Source organism: Dermacentor variabilis, chromosome 2, assembly GCF_050947875.1.
Source record: "Dermacentor variabilis isolate Ectoservices chromosome 2, ASM5094787v1, whole genome shotgun sequence".
Taxonomy (NCBI): domain Eukaryota; kingdom Metazoa; phylum Arthropoda; class Arachnida; order Ixodida; family Ixodidae; genus Dermacentor; species Dermacentor variabilis.
Genome location: NC_134569.1, coordinates 254,045,869 through 254,059,304, shown reverse-complemented (window position 1 = coordinate 254,059,304; position 13,436 = coordinate 254,045,869). Strand labels below are relative to the sequence as shown.

General features: G+C 47.9%; 1 protein-coding gene across 1 annotated transcript in view; it reads left to right on the top strand.

Moving 5' to 3' along the window:
* Duox (dual oxidase) overlaps positions 1-13,436 on the top strand; it is a 389,750-nt gene that overhangs the window by 122,188 nt on the left and 254,126 nt on the right. Inside the window, exons 3-5 of the mRNA XM_075682845.1 lie at positions 1,192-1,350; positions 4,760-4,947; positions 12,848-13,049. Of these exons, the coding sequence (XP_075538960.1) occupies positions 1,192-1,350; positions 4,760-4,947; positions 12,848-13,049 (549 nt within the window). The remainder of the gene's footprint in view (positions 1-1,191; positions 1,351-4,759; positions 4,948-12,847; positions 13,050-13,436) is intronic.

Sequence of the window (13,436 nt, the reverse complement as noted above, 5' to 3'; positions counted from 1 at the left end):
ACATGTAGATAAGCTGTCTGTTGCCTAGCCGGGCGCGTTCCCTCTAGCTGAGAACCGAATGAGCGTCGGTACTTTGTGGAGGTGCTACAAGCTTTTGCTTTTTCGTTACCAACACTTAGACCCTCCTCACTAAAAGCATGCTTATGAAAACAATGATAGTGTGCAATTTTATCACGGCTTCATTTCTTGTGCTGTAAAACTTCTCACCTAATGAAGAATTATTGCGCAACAAGAAACACTCGGACGTAAGAGAACAACACACACCAAGCGAACACTTTCGGCTAAATTTATTGTGCCAGTAGATCTTGTGCCGCTTATTCAGTGACACAATAAATGTCCGCACGTCTTTGACGATACAAGCGTTCGCGCATCAACACTGAGCCAAATCTTAATTTCCCTAACAGTGCTCTATTGCACTATAAGGCAAGCCACGGGAGGGAACGAGCCGTCTACAACACGGGGCTGCTGCTTTTGGAGGTATTACTATGTTTCTATTAATATAGCTATAAAAATGCTCGTGAAACTTATAAATGCCTAGACTAACTTATAGGCTCCTGAATTAACCTTGTTACCTACAAAGAAAAGTCAATGGTAGTCAGCAACGTGCTCCACATTTAACGTTTATGGTTCTCTCTCTCGTCGCCCACATAGATTGCCACCTGGTTACGATGTATGCACGCACCATGCGCACATCCTGTTCCGTATTTTGAAGTTGGTGATTGTAGTGATCAGGCTCAACGGAGACCTATCCAAACTGTGTCACTGTTACGCGGTTTTTCTTATTTATTTAAAATGACCTTTCAGGCCTCGTATGAGGTATTGGGTAAGGGGGGCGTTACAGAAGGATTAAAGGAGTATATAGGGCATATAACAAAACTTGATAGACATACATTATTATTAGACAGTGGGAAAATGTATACTCATAGTATACAAGCAATAGAGCATTGTACTAAAATGGCAGGGTCGGTAGTGTTCATATTACAAAAAAGACAAACGATACAGTGCTTCCAATAAACAATGAAAGCAAAATGTAGCCACTGCAGTACACATTATGGATGATGGAGGCTGCTTCCATATTGCAAAATCGTCGCAACGGAATACATGAATGCGCCAGCATAAGTGTACCTTGCTGCTATGTTGCGTAACGAAGAACATGCATGCGACACGCACGAAACCCGCGCTTGCTCGCAGAGAGCCAGCTGGTGCGCAAGGCGCCTTCTTCGTACGCGGACGGCGTCTACATGATCGCCGAGGGGCGGCCGAGCGCGCGCTCCCTCAGCCAGCAGCTGTTCAAGGGGGAGGACGGGCTGCCTTCCTCCAGGAACGTCACGGTGCTCTTCGTCTTCTTCGGTGAGTGCCCGGCGCCGCTCGGCTGCGATCCAAGGCCGCGAAGGGCCCACTTGTGGCCAATGCTCCTACGGCACCAACCTTGGTGCCGGATTTAGCTCACGAACAACAGCAGGCAAGCACGGTTCGTTAAAGGGACACTAAAGTGAAAAATGATTTCTTCTGCATCAGTTAATTACCGTTGTACAACACCAAAAGCACCCCTCTTACAACCATAAGACGTTTGGTAAGCCAGAAAAAGCGCAAGAACTAAATACAGGTGGCGACGCCTACTTAAATTCCCGCACCTGGTGGCTGTGGCGTCTTGGATTTTTATGTCATCTTCTAGGACCTACTAATTATATGTAGCGGTACAGATTGATTACATTGTGTTCTAAAGGAACCAAAAATTAAACATGGCAAGTTTAGGGAACCTTCATTCAGCCAACGCGGCCCAAATGCAAAAACATTCTTTGGAATCCCTGACGTCACGCTGACGTTCCGGCGCTGAGGTTTCGGCGCGAAATTCAAATACTGATACTTCGACTTTCATTTTCTCATCTAATAAACTATTTTATTGAAATGACTGCCTGCAGGGTTCTCAAAGAATGCTTCATTAGTCTAAACTGATTTATTGTTTCGCTTTAGTGTCCCTTTAAGCACGTGTTCGTTGAGGGCTTGTATAATTGATTTGTTAGGTAAACTACACATATTAAACGCTGCCATCACATTATTCATGTGATAATCGTTATCAACACTCAGTACCAAGTTTAGTTAACCGACAACACCGGAGCAAGCATCGCATTACGTATGAAAAAAAAAAAAAGACGGGGAAAACCATCATTCAGTAGTCAGCTACAAATCCCAGAAATAACGCACGAATACATCAGTTTGGCGGCACATCATCCATAATGTGCTCCCTGTTTACATGAAATATAAACGAGGTACGGCGTTGACATCACCGAAAACACCTTGAAACCATCGCATGTAACCCCTGTATAGCGCTTTCAAGGACGTACATAAGTAATTTAATGCGAAGACCGTAATTACACCCACACTTTAAACTTGGCATACAAATCAGCCGTATTGACAGCCAGGTATGCCGAAATTTATTTTCCTGTCAGTTTTAATTCTGTAATCATTGCCAGAAAACGTTATACTTGTTTCGTTAAATACATCTTTAACGCTGTAGAGTGCGTCACAAACGTTCTACTACATAATACATAATCCACACACTTATCTCTGCCGAGACATAACCAATAGCCTACGCTTAATTTCCTCCATATGAAAACCACGTGTGTAATTTAGTTTATCAAGGGCATGGATAAAATTTCCAAAGTGGTTCGTATAAGCGTACGCACCACTCCTACTTGATAGACATGCGGAGGGTAACAAGATATTGCCCGTGACTCGACGAAGAAATCGTGACAAGAATGTAAACAATAACAAAGCAACACATTAACAGAGCACTTGCCAAGCCTGCATGAAACATTTCATAACGTTTATAGTGAAATGAATAGACATACGTGGAAATGCTTGGAAACTTACATGTGCCGCTTCCACAGTGGTTAATAAAGCTTCGGGACGCGCCATGCATTCCACATTCTTCTTTCCTGATCCTCGCACTCGGTTCTTCCTCTACATTAGGGCCAGTGGAACAGGGTTCGCAACAACAGAGGCATAGCGCCCGTTCAATGAGCCGCCACAGCTGGTCGTCTCGATTGTAGAGAACAAAGAACCACAACGTAATGGAAAGGCGTTTCAAGACGTGCACGCAGGCGAAGCCCGCGGCCGTTGCGGGCGCTCTGTCGAACCCGGCGGCGGAATGCAAGAGCGATCGAGTGCCTCGCGTTGGGCTCTTGCTAAGAAACCCCAGCCGCTTAATACAAGAGGCCCCCCCGCTACTGCGTGCCTCGTCATCGCGCCGCGGTATTGGCGCGCGAATTTTTGGTGCTATGAGCCTCGCTTATCACTACCACCTAGGTGTACAGTAACAATAATATGTGCACTGGTATCCTAAAGCCCTCCTCTCCATTATTTTTTCGTTTTTGCTGCGTTGTTTTAATATTTCAGCTAATAAAGCGATAATAAATGCTTATACGGCACTCTTATCGTGTCATAGGACTTTTTGTTTCTTAGTAGGAATAAAGAGCAATTTCCATGAATATCCCGCTCTCTCCTCAGAAATTTCATTTCGGCCAGGTCTATATAAAAAATAATCTACGGTCCGGTGTACGCAGCAGCAACCAGCGATGTACGTTTCTTCCACTCCCAAAACGTATTCTTCTTAATAGAAAAATAGGACACCTTCACACTTTCGTTGGACGATTAAAAATTCCCAGGCTAATCTGTTACAAAACTGCAGAGATTTCCCATTAAATAAAATATATCTATACTAAACACACTTAAAAAAAGTATTTTTCTATGGATAGCCAGCGTTACCCTTGACCACCATACTTAAATAAAAGTGTGAGATAAAATATACATGGCTATTTATGGCGAACATGGTACCCTACTTTGAAAAAAAGAATGATTCTGGTGTTTTACATGCCAGAACCAGGATCCGATTATGAGGAATCGCTTAGCGGCGCACCTCGGCATAATTTTCAGGTCTTCTTCAACGTGCACAAACTACACGAGCCTCATCAAAAGGGGATATCTTAACCTGACCCGTAACCTCAGGCTTAGCAGCGCAACGTCATAGCCACTAAGCTATTCAGGTGGCCGCACTTCTCACGAAACGACGATATGTGCAGAACCGAGGTACGAAGTAAATGCTTTTCCGGCTAACAAAAGCATTACGTGCCGCAACGTCTACTGCGTCGATCGCCCTTTCACATTTCATTTCTACTTGCTCGAGGTGGAAAAACTCACGTCGCTAGCCGCTTGCAGTCTGGAAGGCATCGTAGGCGCAGGGAGCGAGGTTGCGTAGATATGCAATGGAGGTAGCGCCTCCTCAGAAGTAGCACTCTGCTCACGTATTAACAATATGTGGTGATGCCGGCGTCTTTGGAAGGAGTTAAATGGAGGCGTCAGTGATCACGGGAACTGCTTGATATTTGTTGCTATTTGCTGAAAGGCATATCTGTCGCAAAGAGGGCGTCGTCGTCAATCTAACTTCCTTTCTGCATCTGTTCCCTTTGCGGCAAATATTCTTTCACCACTGGTATTGCACAGGAGGCCTGCAGAGCGGTGCGAAGCATTCTAGAGATAATTTGCTAGTGTACTGTGCACAGCACCCTGGCAGACGTTTCTGCTACACAGGGAACCAGCGTCTTTTTATTTTCGTATCGTGCCGCGAATAGCACTCAGAGCAGCCACGTGTTCATGGACGCGCTTCGGAGGCCCTCTCCACAACAACCGCTGACATCACGCGTTGCCAGCCTCGCGTCGAGTGCAGCGCGCTTACGTGAGCACCATTGTTGTCTCGCAGGCCAGGTGATTTCATCGGAAATCTTGATGGCGAGTGAGCCAGGCTGCCCCATCGAGTTTCACCGGATTCCTATCAGCCGCTGTGATGAAATGTACGACAGCAAGTGCACGGGCCAGCGATACATGCCCTTCCACCGGGCCCACTACGATGCCAAGACGGGACAGTCACCGAACAACCCCAGGGAACAGGTAACCGAGAGCTGTGGAGTCTCTTTTAGGGAAGCTTACTCTGGGCTCTTTCACACGACGCCCCGCATTCTCCCGACGCTGGGGTGCGGCTTGCGTCCCCTAAGCTCTATCCACTGTCGCATGCATCGACGTCGTGTGTGGCTGTTCCTCCTTGTGATAAAGTTGCTATTAACACTCGACACGACACACGGACTGAGCTGCGTGACATTCTTGAACGTTTGCGCCCTCCTAACGCGCGTATTACAACCCTGCGAGATATCTAGCTCATCATAAGTCCGTAGATAATTAGTGCACTCGCCCATTGCGCACGCGTATACGCTTGAGTGTAGGTGCGCTTCGCTTCCTTCAGCCCCATAGGCCTGTCTCTGGATTATCCTCTCTAGATTCTCTCTGAGCTGCAACTTGGACCGCCTACGTATAGCGGGTGAACACAATTTTCGCGCGCAGCCTCGCGTCCGTAGTTTGCGCTTCACTCCTTTTTCCACGGTGATTTTCTGATCCCATCCTGGCTCGGTCAAGACGAGGAAAAGTATCCGCACTGAAATAATTTTATCAGCAGCCACTAGCGAAACAAAGCCCTTTACGCATTGCCTGCGTCTGCGACGACTGGGGACTGTTTGGTCGAGCACCTTCATTTTGGCAGGTTTCTTCGATTTGGGAAACATGCATACATATACTTGACCTTTCTAATGACAAACACAGAAACTTAATCCTCAGGCAGCCAATAAGAATCCATAATGCCCCGATAGACACGCATGCTGCTCTAGTATTTCACGTGCTTAGCGCCCACTTTGTTTTATGGGGAATAGGTGTCAAGTGCGCATGCTTCTCGTGCTGGCTCTGAAGCCTTCCCGGTAAGCGTTCCCTGGCCAAACCGCGGCGGAAGTGAAGCAGGCGTTAAAGACTCCCCATACGTGGGCCGATCCTGAAGGTAGTGAAATTCCGCGTAGACCTGCGGCGGAGGTGAAGCAGATGTTAAGCACTCCCCATATGGTGGCCGATCCTGAAGGTAGTGGAATGCTGGGTAGACTCGCGGCGGATGTGCAGTGGATTTTAAGCATTCCCCACACGTGGGCCGATCCTGACGGTAATGCAATGCCCGGTACACCCACGGCGGCAGGGAAGCAGGCGTTAAGCACTCCCCACACGTGTGCCGATGCCGAAGGTAGTTTATTACCGGGCCGCCCCGCGGCGGAGGGGCAGCAGATGCTAAGCACTCCCCATACGTTGGCCGATCCCGAAGATAGTGATATACCGGCACAACCGGCGGCGGAGAGGAAGCAGATGTTAAGCACTCCCCATACGCGGGCCCATCCTGAAGGTAGTGCAATATCGGCCCGACCGGCGGCCGAGGTGAAGCATGCATTAAGCAGTCCCCATATGGGGACCGATCCCGAAGATATTGCAATGCCGTGTCAACCCGCGGTGGAGAGGAAGCAGGGGCTAAGCACTCCCCATGCGTGTGCCGATCCCGAAGACAGGTCATTGCTGGGCGGACCCGCGGCGAAGGTGAAGCAGGCGTTAAGCACTCCGCACACTTGGGCCGAACTCGAAGATTGTGCAATACCGGCCAACCGCACGGCGGAGGTGAAGCAGGCGTTAACCACTCTCCATACGTGGGCCGACCCCGAAGATAATGGAATGCCGGGTCTACCCGCGGCGGAGGTGAAGCAGGGGTTGAACACGACCCATACTTGGGCCTGATGGATGGCTTAGATGTTAGGATGGTAAGAACACGAATTGGCCATACTTGAGAGGAAGGAACTCAAGAAACTCGTACATAAAAAGCCGATCAATCAGTTAGCGGTAAGAGGGAAAATTGAGGAATTCCGGATCAAGCTACATGACAGGTATTCGGCTTTAACTCAGGAAGAGGATTTTAGTGTTGAAGATATGAACGATAATCTTATGGGCATCATTAAGGAGTGTGCAATACAAGTCAGCGGTAATTCCGTTAGACAGGATGCCAGTAAGCTATCGCAGGAGACGAATGATCTGATCAAGAAACGCCAATGTATGAAAGCCTCTAACCCTACAGCTAGAATAGAACTGGCAGAACTTTCGAAGTTAATCAACAGGCGTAAGACGACTGACATAAGGAAATATAATATCCATAGAATTGAACATGCTCTCAGGAACGGAGGAAGCCTAAAAGCAGTGAAGAAGAAACCTGGAATTGGCACGAATCAGATCTATGCGTTAAGAGCCAAAGCCGGCAATACCATTACTAATATGGATCAGATAGTTCAAGTGGCTGAGGAGCTCTATAGAGATTTGTACAATATCAGTGGCACCCAGAACGATAATGGAAGAGAGAATAGTCAAAAGGATTTTGAAATCCCACAAGCAACGCCGGAAGAAGTAAAGAAAACCTTGGGAGCTTTGCAAAGGGGGAAGGCAGTTGTGGAGGATGAGTTAACAGCAGATTTGTTGAAGGATGGTGGGCAGATTTTTCTAGAAAAACTGGCCACCCTGTATACGCAATGCCTCATGACGTCAAACGTACCGGAATCTTGGAAGAACGCTAACGTAATCCTAATCCATAAGAAAGGGGACGACAAAGTCTTGAAAAATTATAGACCGAGCAGCTTACTGTACGTTGCCTACAAAGTATTTACTAAGGTAATCGCAAATAAAATCAAGGGCACCTTAGACTACAGTCAACAAAAGGACCAGGCAGAATTCCGTAAAGGCTACTCAACAATAGACCATATTCACACTATCTATAAGGTGATAGAGAAATGGGCGGAATATAACCAATCCTTATATGTAGCTTTCATTGATTACAAGAAGGTGTTTGATTCAGTCGAAACCTCAGCAGTCATGGAGGCATTACGGAATCAGGGTGTAGACAAGCCGTATGTAAAAATGCTGAAAGATATCTATAGCGGCTCCACAGTCACCGCAGTCCTCCATAAAAAAAGCTACAAAATCCCGATAAATAAAGCCGTCAGGTAGGGAGATACGATCTCTCCAATGCTATTCACAGAGTGCTTACAGGAGGTATCCAGAGACACTGATTGGGAAGAATTTGGTATAAGAGGTAATGGAGGATAGCTTAGTAATTTGCGATTCGCTGATGATATTGCCTTGCTTTGTAACTCAGGGGACCAATTGCAATGCATCCTCACTCGCCTGGAGAGGCAAAGCAGAAGGGTTGGTCAAAAAACTAATCTGCAGAAAATTAACTAATGTTTAACAGTCTCGGAAGAGACCAGCAGTTTACTATAGGTAGCGAGGCAGGAAGTGACCGCGGATCCGGATCATGAGACTGAAATAATCAGAAGAATAAAAATCGGCTGGTGTGCGTTTGGCTGGCATTCTCAGATCATGAGCAGCAGGTTGCCATTATCCCGCAAGAGAAAAGTGTATAACAGCTGTGTCTTACGAGTACTCATGTACGGGGCAGAAACCTGGAGGCTTACGAAAAGGGTTCTACTTAAATTGAGGACGACGCAACGAGCTATAGAAAGAAGAATGATGGGTGTAACATTAAGGTATAAGAAAATAGCAGATTGGGTGAGGTAACAAACGCGGGTTAATGGCATCTTAGGTGAAATCAAGAAAAAGAAATGGGCATGGGCAGGAAATCTAATGAGGAGGGAAGATAACCGATGGTCATTAAATATTACGGACTAGATTCCCAGGGAACGGAAGTGTCTCAGGGGTCGGCAGAAAGTGAGGTGGGCGGATGAGTTTAAGAAGTTTGCAGGGCCGACAAGGCCCGAATTAGTACATGACTGGGGTAGTTGGAGAAGTATGGGGGAGGCCTTTACCCTGCAGTGCGCGTAACCAGGGTGATGATGATGATGCGTGGGCCAATCCCGAAGTTAGTACAATGCCGTACCGACCCGTGGCGAAGGCGAAGCAGGCGTTAACCACTCCCCATACGTGGGCCGATTCCGAAGATGGTGCAATGCCGTGTTGACCCGCGGCGGAGGTGAATCAGGGGTTGAATATTCCCCACACGTTGGCCGATCCCGAAGATATTGAAATGCCGGGCCGACCCGCGGCGAAGGGGAAGCAGGAATTAAGCACTCCCCATACGTGGGCCGATCCCGAAGATAGTGGAGCGCCGTGCCGACCAGCGCTGAAGGTGAATCAGGGGTTGAACGCTCCCCATACGTGGGCCGATCCCGAAGATTGTGCACTGCCGGGCTCGACCCGCGGCGAAGTTGAAGCAGGCGTTAGAGGAAGCTTTAGCTCGAGTGCTCCTATCTAAATACATGTAAAAGGAGAATTCGTTTTTCTCGGCAACAACTGCACCACATTTGACGAGGTTTGTTGCACTTAAAAGACAAACTTAAAATCTAGTGACTGTTGGTATCGAATTTTTGAGTTAGGTCGTCAATTTTCTATTAAAAATTGGCAAAAATCGAAAATTTTCAAAAAACGAAACTATCAAGTTTACAACTCCGTAACTGAACCACTAAAAGTGATAATACAATTCTGTGAATTGCATCTAATAGTACATCTAAAGCGGACAAAATTGATATGTTACACATAAATATAAAAAAAATAATCATAGGGAAATACAACTTTTGCAAAACCATTGTAACCAACGTAACACATTCACGTAAGATGTAAAATGACATACCGAATTTGTCCGCTTTGAATGATCTAATATATGCCGTTTACAGAACCGCGATATCAGTTCTTGATGCAGAGCTATGAATTTGTAAAGTTCTTGCTTCTATTTTTTCAAACGGTCAAATATTTGAAAGACGTTTTAAGAAAATCGAAGCCCTAAATCGATATTCCGCTTCCAACAGTCACTAGAATTTAACTTTCTCTTTCAAATGCAACAAATATCATCAAAATCGGTCCAGCGGTGACCTCATAAAAACGTTTTTGCGTTTTACATGTATTTGAATAGGCCGGGTCGGAGTTGGGCCCGAGCTAAAGCTTCCTCTTAAGCACTCCCCTTACGAGGGCCGATCCCGAAGATAGTGCAATGCCCGGCCGATGCGCAGCGGAGGTGCAGTTCGCCATTAAGGGGCCCACATACAAGCTTCGCTGGTCATGCTTCTTCACAGATTGAAAGGAAACTGAGATTTTCTTCTTTACATGGACTACAGGGGACGCTTAGAGAATTATGGAAGAATGAACTGCCTGCTGAAGCATATCGCTTACTTGCTCTTCAATAAAACGGCGCACCGTGGATCATACGCGATAAGGTCGCTGGCGCAGCGTATCGTCGGTGCCCGTATCGATCTCGTGATAGCCGATGTGCGGCCCAACGTCCCTTGTAGGGAGTCGAATGTGAGGGCATACTTGAGAAGCAGGTTGCGGAGCTTGGAACGCTTATTAGGGCTTAGGAGAGCGTCTATATTGCTCTCGAAGACGTCCGGCGTTAGCAGGGAGCTAGTAGAGCAGTGGAGCAGGTGCCATTCAGGAGTGCATCGAAGATGGTCACCGAGTCGATAGGCTCAATACGTCCATGGTACTCACCGCAACGCAAAGATAGGAGCGAGACACAATCGTTCGAGACAAGCATATGAGTGAAGCTGACAGTGATCACAGCGAAGGTAAGAGAACATCGTCGATGGAGAAAAATATGCGATGGTGTAAAAAGGGCAATGGAATCTGTAGCACAGTTGGTGCAGGCACTCGCAATAGCAATTGAGTGTAGAAGTATCCAAGTGTATTAAGCAAGTTTATGTAGTTTAGAACTTTAGGATAACATAGAAGTTTAGAAGATGTTTAGAAGTTGGTGCATTGCATTGAAGAACCAAGTTGAGCTTCCTTTATCAAATTCAATGCAATCAGCAGTAAGCAGTTTCTCGACGGAATTATCTGGATCGTCTAATTGGGCGTGAGGGAGTAACGAAATTTCCACTTCGGCGTGAGAACGCTCTATAACGGCCTTGCGTTCAGAAATGAAGCCCCAGCCCAAGCTAATGTCGTATGAATATGCAGACAGAACAAAAAATTCGACTGCGTACATGAGTCTTTCTATCATGATGCGGGCAAAGCATGCAACGACAGGGCTACTGCGCTGATCACTTGCTGTGCGCAGCGACAGTGCAGACAGTGTCATTAATTTCCTGAGCGAGCGCCAACGTTTTTACAAATTACAGAAGCGATGGCTCCTCTGTCGACTAGTGCATGTGCAACAATTTGGTCTACCCATACTTCGATAACGTTCGTCGCGGAAGAGTGAGGGCCTGTAATGTTCGACACCGACGCAGTTCTTGCCTCGGGAACTGTGTCAACTAGTTTTCCTGCTGTTCGGTAGGAGTGGGACGACGACGCAGTGGGAAAAGCAAACGGCGCCGTGGGGATGGTGAGTGGTGATCGTGGGCAGGAGGATTGGCAGTGCATGGAGAAGTCGGACGTGGTTCAGGAGGCGACAAGAAGAAAAGCAGTGGAGGGGCGGAGGAATGCGTAAGATGGTCAGCTCGGGCAAGCCATGAACGACGTCTGCAGAAGCGTCCCACGTGACCAGGGAAGAGAGAGAGAGATAGAGAGAGAGGGCAGGGAAGTCGACCAGACGAGCGTCCCGTTTGGAACCTACATAGGGGGAATGGAAAGGGTGAACAGAAAGGGAAACGCATGATAGAAGGAACACTGTGTGTGCACGAAGCAAAGCGCCTTGAAATCAGTCAAGTCCAAGCAAATGCTCCACCGATACGTTAGGCTGCCGTCATTATGCTGTCTGAAGCTTATCTTGGTGCTTCCCTATAGTTGATGATGCACGTTGAAGTCACCAGTGAAGACCAAGGAGCTGGTGGGCGTCAGCAGTTCATTGCAGTACGTGGCAGTACATTGTTAAGGGACGTCACAATAGAAACATAGGGTGATTGTTGGGCGTGCGCCATGCTGATTGGTAACTTGGTGGCAAACGTGGGAGGAAGTCGGCGTGGTGGTACAGCAGGCAATGGTGGCAAGGACGTAGGTAGCAAGGTCCGCGATACAACTTCGGCGAAGGTTATAGGTGCAGGCGCCGGTGCGTGCGGGGACGGAATATCCTCTGATGGTTGCTCCTGTATCATTTGTCGTAGGCTTGAAGTCGACGATGGCGTAGGCCTTGGAATGGCAGTAAGTAGAGGCAGCTACCGAGTGACTTCCGCAAGAATAAACTCTATGATCGCGCTGAGCAGGAGGCCGTGATTGGCAACTGCTCGAAATCGAGGCATCCTGGGTGGACGAACCCCAGGTCAGGAGTTGTTTGTGAAGTTCTCACCAGGCTGTTGGGTACTGTTGCGCAAGCGCTATTCAGCACGAAGCTTTCGCGCCGCAGGGCGAACGAAAACTTGCGTGAAACTCTTCTTGAAGTCACACCGGGTGCCAAGGCCAGATTCATGATTGCAGAACTGCACATTCGCGTCGCCCGTGAGGTAGAGGACCGTGTTTCCCAATTTATGAGTATTGTCCAATTTGTTGTGGGCATTCACGCGTTCATAGGATGAGAAGTAATCTTCGACGTCGTTGTCGTGGGAGCCGGTGAAAATGACTGGCTTCCGTTGACGCAGTGAAACGGAACATAAAAGAGTTGGTGAGGCAGGTGGTGGTGTCTTGCTTGCGTCGTCAAGCATGATGCGCGGTCACTTCCCGTTGCAGATTCGACGGAAACTACTTGGGAAACTCTAGCAACCTCCACCAAATATTTAACGTGGTTTAACTACAGAGCCGGAAGGATAGACAGGCAGGTCTGTTGGTCGAGTGTTAGGCGCTAAGCGTGCGATCTCAATCCTCGCTCGACGCATTGACGATATATTTCGCTGCATTTATTTCTTTTTTAGTAGTGTATGCGTGCACCAGCAGACAGACCTTATGCTCGTTCTTGGGCCAGCAAAATAAATTGTTGTTTCATTGATTGGTTGATTGACTGATTATTACATTCAATAACGGCAGTGGTCGCCCTCTGACACGTGTCGCTTACTCCCCTCCCCCGCAGACGAACCTGGCGACCAGCTGGCTCGACGCCTCGTACGTGTACAGCACGAGCGAGACGTGGGCCAACACTATGCGCTCGTTTGAGAACGGCACCTTCCGCGTGGCCGAAGCCGGTCTGCCGCCCAAGAACAAGGAGCGAGTGCCGCTGTTCAACTCACCGCCGGCGCGCTACCTGGGCGTCATGAACCCGGAGCGCATGTTCAGTGAGTCCTCGCGGAACATTGTTGGATCCGCTTCAACGAACATAGTTCAATTCCGTCTATACTCCAAAGTGAAAAGCTAAGGGTTGATATTGGTTTCTGCCAGTACCTCTGCATAACATAAGAGCACTTAAAGGAAAATGTACCAGTCACGCTCGTGACACGAGTGCTAGCTGTTCGTCGTTTTCTAGCTGTTCGGCAGGACAGAGTTGTAGAACGTAACAAATTTGTTTCTGCATTTATTTACACGAATACAAGCGGCCAGAGCGAGAAACTCCTCGTCTCTCTGCATTCAGTCTGCCGCTCACGGCCACTGTGAGCGCTGCCCTCGTTTCCCGTAGTTCGCATGATGGAAGGGCCTCGCCGTTAGTGCACTGGGTGCGACTGTCC